The sequence below is a fragment of the Alternaria dauci genome, chromosome 2 (genome assembly GCF_042100115.1).
Source record: "Alternaria dauci strain A2016 chromosome 2, whole genome shotgun sequence".
Classification (NCBI taxonomy): Eukaryota; Fungi; Ascomycota; class Dothideomycetes; order Pleosporales; family Pleosporaceae; genus Alternaria; species Alternaria dauci.
The window spans coordinates 3,930,711-3,944,951 of record NC_091273.1 but is presented as its reverse complement, the minus strand read 5'-3'; the positions used below and the strand labels follow the sequence as shown (position 1 = coordinate 3,944,951).

At 50.7% G+C, this 14,241-nt stretch overlaps 3 protein-coding genes across 3 annotated transcripts; 2 read left to right on the top strand and 1 right to left on the bottom strand.

Moving 5' to 3' along the window:
* Positions 1 to 6,045: 6,045 nt before the first annotated feature.
* On the bottom strand, positions 6,046 to 9,448 carry ACET3X_003322 (uncharacterized protein; the record flags this gene model as incomplete). The annotated part of the gene is made up of 6 exons (XM_069448585.1): positions 6,046 to 6,461; positions 6,516 to 6,695; positions 6,746 to 6,775; positions 7,339 to 7,650; positions 7,709 to 9,256; positions 9,394 to 9,448. 6 exons carry the CDS (start codon positions 9,446 to 9,448, stop codon positions 6,046 to 6,048), a joined length of 2,541 nt encoding a protein of 846 aa, XP_069309869.1.
* Positions 9,449 to 9,974: 526 nt separating this feature from the next.
* ACET3X_003321 (uncharacterized protein) lies at positions 9,975 to 11,462 on the top strand (the record flags this gene model as incomplete). The annotated part of the gene is made up of 3 exons (XM_069448584.1): positions 9,975 to 10,416; positions 10,855 to 11,013; positions 11,062 to 11,462. The coding sequence occupies 3 exons, from the start codon at positions 9,975 to 9,977 to the stop codon at positions 11,460 to 11,462; spliced, it is 1,002 nt and encodes a 333-aa protein (XP_069309868.1).
* Positions 11,463 to 12,315: 853 nt separating this feature from the next.
* ACET3X_003320 (uncharacterized protein) lies at positions 12,316 to 13,740 on the top strand (the record flags this gene model as incomplete). The annotated part of the gene is made up of 3 exons (XM_069448582.1): positions 12,316 to 13,138; positions 13,189 to 13,296; positions 13,712 to 13,740. The coding sequence occupies 3 exons, from the start codon at positions 12,316 to 12,318 to the stop codon at positions 13,738 to 13,740; spliced, it is 960 nt and encodes a 319-aa protein (XP_069309867.1).
* Between the last annotated feature and the right edge of the window lie 501 nt (positions 13,741 to 14,241).

The following is a 14,241-nucleotide window of genomic DNA, read 5'->3' as shown; positions in this document are numbered from 1 at the left end:
ATCGAAATTATCTGAATCAATACTAGGGTATCAAATACCCAAGGTTTTAAGATCCAGACGCAGAACGCGACCCGAAATCGGCATTTAAAGAGCAACCTGCCAGACTTAGCTGCAGCAAACTGTTCCTTTACCATCACACGTTACCAACACACAAAGAACTCCAAGTAAGTCACCCTGTACTCGCTTCGCACGACTATTCTCAGATAGCTTCCATCTTTAGTATGTGCACAACAACCATTACCACGACGATCTTCGAGTGCGGCCATCGGGTCAGCCAAGAAACCCGCAATGGCTGCGCCGATCCGGGTGGACCTAACTGCGTTCCGCAGACCATTCCTATGGGCTCCAGTACAATATTTCGGCTAACAAGTTTGTATGGGAACTTATTGAGGTACAGGATGGATGAAGGAAAAGAGGGTAATTGGGGAGGGGTTTTCAGACCCGTTTTGAATAAGCTGGCTGTCAGTTTCGAAGAACAAGACCAATCAATTAATATCACACTCTCACTCAGTTATTGTAAGCTGGTGGGGGCTAGTAGTATAGAGGTGATGTAGATTGTATTGTATATGTCTGTGTGTCTATAAAGCTGTCCCAGATGCGGGGGGTATATACATGGAGTAGTGGACTGATTACCTAGTCAGTGGATAGACCACATGACTTGTGAGGTGTCCTGGGCTTACAGTTATCCAAAGTTGGCTCAGTAAAACAAGGTCGCTAACATCCAATTGTCTGGTATGGAGTCGACGAGTAGTGTACACAAAGCCGTGTACGGTGAGTGCTACGGGGTTGCAACGTATGATGCAAGCTCGCTGCAAATGACCCAGCAAAAGTGCACAATAAAAAGCAAAGTACAGATGAGCCCAGTACCGATCCGCTTGATCAAGACCGAGACTAAGAACAGGATACTGGGAAACCACGGATACTAGTTTCGGATGGCTTCAATTGAATCCCAGATTGCGTATATGCAGACCTAACTAATCGCCGTTTGTTACGTCATGTATCAACGTAAACTCTAGCACTATGAAGGCAATATACGCGATCAACATTCCGAGGCCAATACCTCGACAGAATCGTCCGCCAAACCAGATCGTTGCAGTGAAAGCGAGTGTTGAACCCCACAATACCCCTAGTTCAGCAATCTTCACGCTGCCTTGCTGGGACGTCCCGGGGCTGTCTAGCATAACAATCCCAGAGCACAACGAAAGCAAGAAGATGTTGCTGCCAGTCGTGTTAGCGACGAGAATTCCCACATGGCCTCGGTGCCCGCTCGTTACAGCTATAAGCTTTTCGGGAAGTGTTGTCGCTAAAGCAAGGATTATAACGCCAAAAAGTACGTCTGATATGCCGAGTTCATCGATGATAATAATAGCGGCGTGAGATAGTACGTATCCGGCGAGGCAGATAGCGAGGAAGCCGAAGGAGAGATAAAAGAGATGATAACGTAGAGTGTGAAGTTTCGGGCGACTTTGTCTAGATGACGATGATGTTGCTAAGCTGTGTCCTTGGTTTGTCTGTCCACTCGTGGCAATAGGTGCCGATTCGTTCGATGCTTGATTGATTGTATCAGCACTAGCGTAGATTCTCTCCGCGGCAGCAACTGTGCTCCCATCATCACTGCTCTCATCAACACCAATCTCCTCGTCGCTGCTGTCATCATCGGTGTCCTCGGGAGCGGTCAGATTCCCCTTGGTTATTTGCCATCCTACAGAGCCAACGTAGATGGCAAAGAAAGCGATCAAGATGGAGCCACAGACTAACGATGTCGTCTTCTGAGAGAAGTACGTAATTGGTATTACGAAGGTCGTGAGGACAAGGAGAACGAGTGAGTATATGCGCGAACTTCGGTCGAACTCTATGGTCTTGTTCTTATCGTATAATAAGAGCCCCAAGGAGAAAGCCCCCAGAATGTTCGAGATAGCAGACCCAACAATATTGCCGATGGCCAGGGACGCGCGACTGTGTGCAAGCGATGCAATAACGACGGCAAGCTGAATCGCAATGTGATTAGCATGCTGCCCCCTGTAAAGAGCTGGTGGCCCACCTCTTCCCACTCTCCTCCGGCAGTGATAAGCCCAATGAGCGTATCAGGTATACGGGTGCGACGAGCGACGATAGCGCTGTGGTCAATACATTTATCTGCCCCAATTTCTAACAGAGGGAGGGTGGCAATGAAGACAGCGATATTATAGACCACAACGTCAGCTTTTGCCATAGTGATTCGTAAGGAGCACGATACTGCATCTACTTGAGCAGGTGGTTGGAAGAGAAATGGGAAGGTCTCCGTGATAGTGTCTGAGGGGTTCGTTGATGACGTCATCTCGAGCTAGATACGCGTCTGTGACGCGTTGGTGTGCTACAGGCACCCCAGTCTCCAAACCCAATTCTTTCACCCAGCCGCACTCAAGATGCCCGCGTCCTGCTTCCTATTGCGCACTCTTGGTCAACGCGCGTGGACGACGTGTTGATCACCATCCGTACCATTCACATTATTCCAAACAGCAGCGCGACCGAGAGCCCCATCTTCTCTGCGCTACTTCCGAGACGCACTCACGTGTCGTCGCCTGCATACACAGACATGAAGCTTTCGCGATACGCATCATGGCAGCAGTGAGATGACGTCGATTAGTGGTTTGGTAGCTACCCCTCAACGTACCGCAGGTGGACATGTTGATTGCGCGACCATGTCTACTCAACCTAGCTGTGCCCGACCGCTCCTGTGCATGTGCTTTATGCGCGGATCAGCGTAAGTGTGGCTGCGATACTGAATTTTGCTCTGCAATAATGCGAACTTCGCCCTTCACGTCGTAACACGAGACACGGCAGCCACCCAAGATCCTCGAGACGCGCCGCAGCACGATACATACGTCGTTCGCACATCAGCACGACATTTCTGCCTCGAAAACCTCCAAAGCGCTAGCGTATACACGCGAGCGGCTTTGGAATCAAGACCAGTACCGTCACAGAGCGATATGCCCGTACTCACTCGCGTCGATCAGCCCATAGTCCCGATCATCACACGGAGAGAGTTCTACAACAAGATCTTTGATCTACCTAGAGAATTGGGCGATCGAATTTACTACTATGCGTGGCAGGGGATACATCTGCTACCAGGACACTGCTTACACTTGCAGTGCTATAGTGGCACGACATGTAGACTGTAATAGAGTTTGCGAGAAAAGTAAAACAATCCTGCCATAGTTGACTATGACGTTTTGTACCGAGGTACATCCTGCTTCTCCTTCTTGGTAGCATCTGGTCCGTTGGGGGTCGGTCTGATGTCTTTCACACATGGTCCTGAACACACCATTTTGACATACAGTTCTTCCAAGAACATTGCATCTGCAGGTGCTGCCTGGCCCTCCATCGACACTGAGGGTTCGCGAGTTACCACCATCGGCTTAGCGCTCCGGGAAATATACCTTGAAGGCCATTTGGAAGCTATCAACATAGTACTTGCTTGCATTGTATGGCTGAGAAGTATATATGTTCTTTATTTAGAAAGCCCGCCGAGCACTATCCACTAAAAGAAGACGTGCAGCTTTCAGATTCTCAATAGCATTCTTTAACCATATCCTGCCATCGATTATCCTCCCGTAACGCGAACGAAGAACTTCATCCACAAGCGCACGGTCTGATGTCAGCACCCAGCCGTAATGCGTATCGATCTGCTGAAACCGCCTTTCCATATCTGCAACCATCTTCGACATCTGTGCTTCCGCATCGCGTTCTTCTCTTGTGCCGGGAGTAGCTTGCACGCAGTGACTATGAAGTAAGTTGAGTTCCTCAAGGCAGCTTAGGATCTTATCCTTCATCTCAATGATGGTGTCAACGAGGTCTTCGAATTCCGAACCAGACTCCCCACATGGCACAAGTGTTTGGGCTTTCTGAGGCATGGTTGTTTCCAGGTATCGTCGCTACGAATTTCATTCAGTGGGCTGGGATACACTAGACCTGGCACGAGGCAATGGAGACATGCTTAGTTTTATGCGTTTGGTATGTGATGTTGAAAACCTTTAAATGAAATGCTTCCATTTTTCCCTTTTGGTACACATCTATCTTGTTTCACGCACTGCAAAGGTGTTGGTGGGCGATATAGTAACTAACATGGCGTACAATCAACGTTGTATTCGCGTTGTTGAATCATCGAGATTGGATGAATCATTTTGCTTGTTAACTTACTGTCGATGCTCGTCAATTCATCCAGTGTTCTCGACGGTAATCTACCAGCTTTATCCATGTTTTCTCCAATTCTGTCTAGCTTCTTTGTCCTGTCCTTTCTCTCATCCTACAGCGTACTTGTGCTATTTATGAGCGTCTTGGTTGTTGCAAGGGCATTGTGTGAGTCGTTGATGTACATGAAATATTCCTGTCCTGCCATGTTTTCAAGGGCAGGCACAGACTTCTCAGAAGATTGTGAATCAGACACGAATTTCCAGCGCTGGTTTCATAGAGGAACATGACTGTGGCATATTACCCCATCCACTGAAAGTCACATATGAGTTGTGACACCCAGACTCTGGAGCGTGAAAGGGCTGGCTTTGAGTCAGATCATGTGGTTGCGTTGGTACGTGTGCTGCGACATATGATAAGAACAAAGACAAGTCCTCTTCACCGACGCCCTAGCTTCTCAACCCTTATCAAGCACGAGCGCGGTGTGAAGTTTCTTTTGTGTCGTCGAACCACACTTCTATAGAGCGATGCACATCTCTACAAAACAACGTGTGCGCCGACCTGAAGCAAGAAACAACAATCAATTCCGCCCTCATGTCAAGCCCACACGCAAAACCTCGAGTAACACTCTTTTCATCCACCTTTTGGGAGGTTCTCCCCTCACACTACGACAAGATAATAACACGCTGGTCTAAAATCGCACACCTACATCACGAAGCCAAATCCGATATACTAGCCACCGACAGTGCCGGTGCCGTGGCGTCCCTCAAAGCGGAGCTAGATATGCTGGATGGGGATGTGGAGGAGTACCGAAAGCTCGTGAACGACATCGATATTACTGATATTGCGGGCGTGTACGTGGTGAGTGGCAGGCCGCGACACCGCGCTTTGGAGATGGCGAAGGCGGACAAGAAGGATTTGGAGGAAAGCTTGAGCTTGGTTGAGGAACATGTAAAGGAGATCAGGGCCGACGTTGCATACGGATTTGAAGAGATGGAGCAGCCTTAAACTTCGTCCTAATCGGGGCATCGCCAACGCTTTTACTTCGCCTTTATTATTATTTTCCAGATGATTGTCAAAGCCAACTCTGTGTCTGCAGTCTCAAAATCTCCAAAGCAGTGTGAAGCCGACCGTACATGATCTGAGTTAAGCTGTCAACTCAATGCTGAAGGTGAACAACCTGGCTCACATTGATCGTCACGACTTAGTGTGACAGTCCTGCACTGTACAGCAAAGAATGTGGCCATATACTGGAGACATCGAGAGTATTCTCCATCTCCAAGCTTTGATGTATAAAAGCAGGGTCGCAAGAACAGGTTTTCGCAATATTGTCACAACTGCAGAAACCAGCACAATGAGCACGACCCATACCCTGTCGTATCACCAACTCAAAGATCTTACTCCCGTCTTGACGGACCTTGAAGATCGAGCCCACTGCCTTTCGACGAGGCTGTACCTGCTCTGGCAGCTAGACGACGAGTTTGCAAAAATTGAGAAATGCCTGAAGCAGCAAGATTACATCAATCTCATCCGCTCCACCACCCAAAATATGGAGGAAGACCTGAAAGTCATTCGAGAAAAGAATGAATTGCTGAACGATGACCGGTTATCTGAGTGGATCGACAACGGCACAGATGAGACAGAAGGCAAAAAAACAAAGGCGTGTTATGAAACTGATGAAAAAGATGGACGAGCTGCAGAAACAAATGGCGGAAGCGAAGAGAGGTTATCTTGGAGGAGAGGCATTGGCGGAATCGCAGGTGTTATGATGTCGTGTATGCCGAAAGAGAGATCGGCGCTTGTTGAGATCTCTAGCTGGAGACCCAGTTGGTTTTGAGTATTTGCTGACAATATCTAGCCGCGCTGCAGCGCGTACTAATCAAAAGAGCATGCCCACTCAACAGCCTCGGGCAGGTGCGCCGTGTTTGGAATGTTGCTGCTCTCTCTGAATTCAACAATTTTCCTCTCTCCGTGCTCTTCTTTGACCACGGCAAATGCTGCATTGGTGAAGTAGAGATCGCGCTGGACACGAGTCTGAAACCCCCCTGCCCAGCCAATCATGTAGACAAAGCCACCTTTATCGCCATTTATGTTGGGTATGCCAAGGGTGTTGATAAAACCATGCTTGAAGGGTGCGAATGCTACGCCGAGGGTCGCGTTGAAAGTCGTGTATAGTCTGAGGGAGCCATCAAAGTCGTAGTGCGTGTCGTTGAATGTGAATTTGATGTCTTTCGAAAACGATGTGGCGTGGCCTTTGGGCCAGTCTGTGTTGGCGGGATACGGATAGAAGCCTATATTTTGAGTCAGCATGTTCGAGAATAGGATCTGGCGCTGCGTGTATGTACCGTTGACGGCGCACTCTAGCCAACTACCGAGCTGGACGCTTGCATTTGCCGCTGGCGAATCGACCAACGAGCAAGGATCGACAGCTGCCTCGGTCAAGAGATTGGGTGTATTCGAATCGAGCACTTCCTGCGGTGATATATCGAACGACGTGCCGGGCGCAACAAGGCCGCACAAGGCGACTTTGGATATGTCAGTCGAGATGGAAACTATGGTTGCACACCGCTCTTACCCGCGAACGATAGATAGCGCATGGCGATTGCTTAAGACACAAGACACGTGAAGAAACGGATACTTTGTACAGGGCCAGCTCTCTCGCAATTCCGTCTTATAGTCAGACGGGCCATGTCGCTGCCTGCAGCTGAGGCTGACGAGGCTGACGCGCTGGAATCTCGATCAGTGCAACATTAGCACAAGACAGGCAGGTGACCAGGATGGTGGCCGGCTTGGGGCTGAACGGCTGTTTGCCTGCTTGCGGTACAGGTACCAATCATGGCATAATAGTCTAGCATCGTGGGCTTCAGGATCACAGGATGTACAGTAGGATGGAGTTGTCGAGTAGGTAGTGTCAGCTACGTAGCGTTAGCTGCCGGAAGCTGCTGTCCGGGCCAATGCGCACCGCGTCACTCCCGCGCGCCGCCATCGCCATCCAAACCCCATTCTACGCAGCGCGCCCAAAAAAAGAACTCTTCCCGAATAGCCCGCCCATCCCTCGTGGCTTCTTGCCCGTATCTGCCGTAGTCTTTCTGTTCACCACCGCGAAGCTGCTTGTCCGCATCACCTTCCCGTTCGCATCCGGAGTAAATGCGCCACTTGGGGGCGCACCGCCTATTGGCGTCGGTGGCATATTCGACATTTCAACAGCCTCTCTTTCTGCTCCAGACATCTCGGCTATCTGAGGCTGCTGCGGCATCTGCACAGGCATCCATTCCACCCTGATCGACTCATCACGACTAAGTTTCTGGTCGTTGAACCACAGCTCAAAACGGATATCTGCAGGTCCGATCAAGACGCGCACCGAGTACTCAATACGCAAGTAATGCTTCTGCAACGACCAGAAGTGCTTGTTCCTTTCTTGGAACTTCCTTTCGTCTGCGGCGGAGAGATCTGAACTGATCTCGCACAGAATACGCGTGTCTACAAGAGCTGTTAGCAAACTTGCACCAACCAAGTGGATACTCCTCTGCATGCATACATTGGTTCATCTGATCTGGTAGCATCGCCGCTTCCAGATCACTCTCGACGACCGTCGTTGGAAATGCCCTTCTGGGGTCGCCTGGGTCGACCTTCTTGATGAAGTTGTGCTCGATCGGTTTGTCCACACTTACCGGCGCGCCCTTCTTGACGAACCACGCTATCGACTGCGTAATGTACAGCTTGTTGTTCAATGGATCCAGAACGAGTGCCTTCCCTTGATGCTCGGGATTCTTCTTGTCATACGCGATCTTGCATACCGTGCCGTATGAAGCGCGACAGCAACGCCATCCAAGGACCGATCGTGATGTAAGGATCTTTCGCATACGATCGCTGACGAGACCTTTACACACAGCAAGCTGAGGGTCAGGTGCTATGCTCACCGAGATTGACTCGGCGTTCGGGAATGAGGTGCGCGCATAGTACTTTCGGAGTTGCGACTGCACGTATGCGCTATTGCCCAAACCGCCACTAAGAACAAGATGCGCTACATTCTCTCTTGGAAACTTCTGGAATAGCGATTGCAGCTGCGTGTCGATCAGCTTGAACAACTTTGCAATCTGCTTATCGAACAACCGCTGGAGGTCCGCCCGTTCAAATGTCATTTCTCCGCTGCGGATCCGAACTTCCGGATCAGAGTTGTTGTATGTGTGAGGAACGCGCGGAATACCTATGCTGAATAGTGGCGTATCGTCAGGAGCACCGTATTCGCACTTGACTGCTTGAAAGTCCCGACTCTTCATCATTTCCCATCCGGCATCTGCAGGGTCGACAGGCAGAGGGTTTGTGCTGTGTGCGAGTGTCAATCGATGCATTACCAGCCTCTCGAACTCATAATCGATAGCAGCAGAACCGATCGTCTCTCCGAAAACCACATCCATCTGCTGGAGATCGATAGCTTGATTGACTGTGCCAGTGACTTTGAGCACACTGAGATCCGTGGTCCCACCTCCAGCGTCACAGACTAGGAGGACGTCGTTCTCACGGAAGATGCCTGGTGCTTCCGTGGAAACATGCACAGCAGCGGCCTCAGCCTCTGTCAAGCCTATGCTCACATCGTGATTTGGATGCGTACCGTAGCCCGCCTCTTTCACAAGCCGTTTGAAATTCTCGACCGTCGGTATTAGAGCCCAAGTTGTGGGTACGCTGAAAATGAACTCGATTCTGGCCTCTTCCCAGCCAACCCCCGAAAGCTCTCCACCCAGTTTGAAAGAAAGATACTCGTACATCTTGCGCATGTAGTCGCTGTACCATTTCTCAACTTCCTGCAGGCTTTCTGGTGCGCCTTCTGGATCCTCAAGTTGCTTGCGGCGCAGCTTATCTGGATCTAGGCACGTCTTGAACCACTCCTTGTACTCCTTGTCGTCTGCAGCGGTCTCCGCAGCGGTCTCGGAAAGAAATCCCCATGATGACGGATCTTTGGAGCCAGTTGGGTAGACTACTACTGTGGGAATTTTGTTTTCGTTTGCTTGAAATCGACCAGGCCACTTCTGCACCCAACGAACAGTCTCGCTGCCGATGGAGAGATTTACATATGCCACGCCGGTACCTAGATACATGTCTGCGTCAGTCTTCAACCCGCGTAGCAAACACCACGTGATCCAACAGTACACGCTTAGCCAAATTGGGTGTTGGTCCCCACACACGCCCTTCGCTCTAGCTGAACCCAGCCTCGTCAGCACTTACATGTCATCCCCAAATCTACTCCTACGATCATATGCGGCCGCTCATTTCGCTCCATCTTGGTCTCGTTGTCGGTGACACTGTCTCCGTTGCTACCTTCTCGCCTTATCATGTATCTATAGGATGTAGGAGCCATGCAGGTGCCTTCGGGTGGCCCCTGTGTCTCAGCCTTGCGGCACAGCGTCTTTTGACCGATCACAGCTGGGCGCCATTTTAGCCCCCATGTGTCTCTATTTTACGAATACGCGCTTTGTGCATGATGAGTGCGCCTTGGGGGCCGCAATCAAGCACATTTTGTATTACCGAACGCCTGACGGGAACGAAGGCTTCTGATATGTCAGAACTAGCGGACAAAGGGCATGGGCTCCACTAGGATCGACGCAGGTGGGACGCGATGTTATATTGGGGTATGTGTTCTACCGGGAGCGTACTGGAATCCCTAAAACTGTCTATGAACTGAGCTTTCAGCTGGCCTCTAGTTACTCTTAATTGGTGTCTCGCCCTCGCGCTCTTCTTCGCGCAGAATCATCTCATCTCCCTCATATATCCACCGAAATACGTCATTGTCTGGCATCGATTCAACGATGATGAGCGTTGCGGGTGCAGATGCGATAGCCCAAGGTTCCGTGACATGGCAGACTACCATTCTCAATCTGGCGGATCCAGCAGCTACCACTGGATTCACTCTCGTTCCCCTCCAAATCAACGGCGTTAATTTCACAACCGTCACAGTTCAGTTTCCTATCAGTTCGGGCGTTATATATGGCAAGGAGCCGGAGTCGGTAGTAAAGCCTGGCGATGTTAAAGTAGTAGAGGAGACTTTGACTCTCTCATACGCAACTGCTCCTCCACAGATTTGGTTCCAGTCTGCCCTCCCTACACTCGGTCCAACTTCTAGCTCCACATTGCCTCCTGCTACAGGAGCAGCGGTGTCGACAACATCTTCTCTTTCTCAAGGACTCACTACCATACCACCTTCAGTGTCGGCCGCTTCAGGGTCGGCTGCTTTACCTTCCGCCTCCAAAGGTAGTTCGCAATCAACAAACAGCGATCCTGGAATCTCCACAGGCGCGATCGCTGGTATCGCAATCGGCTGCCTTGCTGCAGGTGCCTTGATCGCTGGACTCGCTCTGTGGGCTTGCTGGCGCAGAAGGAGTGCACCAAAAACTCAGTATTCACAGACGAACACGTACGCAACGTCTTCAAATGAGAAAGGGTTCTCTGCGAATGCTATACCATTGACTGGACAACCGTCTTCGAATTCGGCCCCCGGGGGTGTATTTCCTCAACCGTTAGAAGACAAGGCCATCTCTGGCGATGTATCGAAGATAAGCAACGCTATCAAGAATCACGTCCAAAGTTATTATCACACCAGTCGTATCAGCCCTGGCTTAATCGATCATGACGATCTTCAGGCATTGGGATCGAATCTACCAATCTCAATAGGAACCCTTACTACGTTAGTGGGAAACGCCGCTACCAGGGAGATTGCCTTGAGGTTCGTCATCGCTTGGGTGGTCGTCTCAAAAATTCAGCCTTCCAAAGACCCTTCAAAGAGCCTTTTGCCCTCTGAAGTCGCCCATTGTTACCAAGCTATTTCAGCCGGAGATCGCGGCTATCAGGGTGCGTAAAAACAGCATGTTTAATCTGCAATAACTAATGGTCTTTTAGGTCAAATCTCGTTGATGGCGCGCTGGCGGGTTATGACTGCGGAGTTGATGCAGTCTAGCTACGTTCGCAATCCCTTCAGTCCCTCTGACAGTCGACATGCAAGCATACAAGCAACTCTCGCGACGTTAGACAACGTACTGCAGCCATATGCTGACACTCGTATGAATAATGAAGAGCGCAAGCGAAACCTCGAGGAATTGCTAAAGCGGGCTGCACTGTTTGCTTTCACGCTTTTCTCTCAGCCTAGTGCATGGGAATTCGAGTGGCAGGAGGAGCAAGGTGTCACTTCAGGGGAGTTGTGCATATTCCCCGCTCTTGTGCAAGTGGCGGACGAGGCTGGCCACCCAGTCAACCCGCCGCGGCCGTTCAGCGAGGCTGTAGTCAGACGATTGGACGCTTAAGACGTCGGCCTACGCAAGGAGACCTTCGTGGAAGATATATCCCATAGGTGGAACCTGTCCAAGCCTCCTAGCGATGCGAGTTTCCGTCTGGTTGACGTTCCGGGATTCATGGGAACCTCAGCGCTATAGACTATCATATCCACAAAGTTGACCGACGCTGTGCTTACCAAGCAGCAAAGCTCGTTGCAAGATGGCTTTGTACTGGAGCGCAAACATCCTTCGCCGTAGTTCAAGGTTAAAATCCCATGTGCAATAGCTTATCGAAGGGATTGGCTCGCTCTACATTCCCACAATTGTGCTTCCAGAGTCTCTGCAGGGGGCCACTTTTGATTGTATTTTGGCCCCCAATGAGGCGGAGTCCAGACATTCAAAATAAGCAATGACACCCTTGCGGCGTAGCCCAATACCGAGCTTTGGACTGAAAATCAGTACTCTATAAGTAAATTACACCAATTCCGGCGAGACAAACTCCGCATAATGTAGCGCGGTGCAGGACAACAACGCTGCATGACTGTGTGACACCAACACCCGCGCCTGAGTTGTTGATCTCCGCCCCCAACCACCGCTTTGCCGCTGCATCGAACCGCAGTAGTCGACTGGTCGTTATCCCATGGTTGAGCGGGTATTCTGATCGGATAGGCCGACGCACGAAACTGGACCAAGAGCGCCCAGAACCAATTGTATACATCTCAAGCTCCGACGCACCAACGACTGCGTCACTGTCTGCGGGGTTCGTGCTTCTGTGCCTGGTACAAGCATCTCCTACCATTGCTTAGACTATGCGCGCTTCCAGCTACTCTCGAAATCTTTACAGCGATAGTGCGCTCAGCTCAAAGTAATACGAACGAGACTTATGCCAACATTGACTTCGATGTTGCCCACGGCTGGCTTGTTCCTTCCGGAAACACTGCATCGGGCTGATCTCCCCAGTTCAGCGCCTACGGAAACCGATGGAACGAGGCTGAGGTACTTCCAACGCAAGACCGGGCGGCCGAAACTGGAGTCCAGCAATTCTGAAGACCATCGGCCATCAACTGCCATTCCGAGAGAAACGCCAGATGATCTATCGCGCGACTTTCCAGCAATTCCGACTACCTACTACTTCGCCGATTATGTTCTTTCTTCCGAGAAGGCTTCAACAGACACCATTGCCTTTGTGAGTATCATCCAACAAGTACGACAAGATATCGAAGAAGCGACGCGTCTTTTTATCTCGTCGACGGTCTCGAACTTCTTGGATGCTTATCCAACCAAACGAAGATGGATCGAGAGCTCTTTGCTCGAGGTGCGGCGTGCTCTCAATGACATCGGTATGGACATGGACACAGCCTGGGGCCATGATGGAGACGGAGGCACAGTTGCATCGAAGCGCAAGCTTGAGTGGGGTCTGAAGAATCAGAAGAGGCTTCTGAAAAAGAAGCAACAACTAGATCAATGTCACACCCAGTTGACAGGTGCTATATACGTTATGCAGACCGCGGAGCTGTGCGGTAAACCTGGAGCCATCGCGCAAGATCCCATCTTCGAGGCTCCCGTGCGACCATGGGTACCTCATGATGAGAAGTATGCGCTACGTGGACCCTATTCAAGGCAAAAGAACCGAACGGCGAGTCACACGAACCTGTTTGGATCAAACGTCACTCTAGCATCTGAAGTCGAAAAGCACGACGTCGAGAGTGAGTATCACACATGTTGAAAGAAGCAATTCTCAACTAACTATATACAGCCAGCAGCGAAAATACAGCGCCAGTGGAGTTGGCGGGTAGCACACCGGCTGACTTGGACCTAGAGGAGAGTCAGAACTCACAGATCTTCTTGAGTCCCCGTGTATCCCGTGAGTCTCAAGCCGAAACGTCAGCTTTACATAGAAGGCCGCGAGCACGTACAGACTACACCAGGCAGTCCGCACCTCGAGAATCAGGATCCCATACCTCTATCGATGTCGCTACCTCTTCTCCCAAGGTTGCTAGTACGTCGATTGAGCGCAACGATTCTACTCTATCTACACAAGGAACAGTCAATGTGCCCATGGTAGCGAGGCGATACCGCGCAACTTCGATCGATATACAAAGGCAAACCGAGAAGCACAGGTCCTTGCCATCAGAACTACCATATCTGAAGAGCCAACCGTCACTTATTGATGATTTGGGGGATTACGTGCTTCCCAGCGCAGCAAGCGACAGGTTGCCCAGTAGAGAATGGGCGGCATCACCTACGTTACCAGTGCCATCCATTTCTTTAACTTCTAGCCCGACGACCGGTCATGTATTACCCGTAGTCCCCGAAAATACATCGACAGCAGAGGCAGTCACAAGTAGTCTACCGGATCTCGCAGTTGAGGCGGATCCAGCGCAACTCTCATCAGGGCAGCTACCTTCAAGCAACACAGGGCGCGTACAGTCTCCACAGCATGAGCTTCAAGACACAAACACGTTTCCAACGTCTTTAGACGTTTCTGGCTCGCGAAGAGCCAGCTCGGAGTCTTCGGAGCATGCGATGACACCTTTATCCTACTATGCAACATCGGTACACACGCTACGTTCGCCCAGCTCTCTTGTCAGTGTTAGAGTTTTCACCGATGACGAGCCCATTCGTCGACCGAGTAGTCAGCGACCGTCGCAACGCATGTCAAAGAGGATATCGCAAACATCGAGCAACCGATCATGCAATGTGGCGCCGTCGCCCACGGTTACCACTCTTGCCGAAACCCCTGCCACATCTTCCCACCTGGGAGGAGTAACCCACCAAGATGCCAAATCATCTGCTGATGCGACTGTGT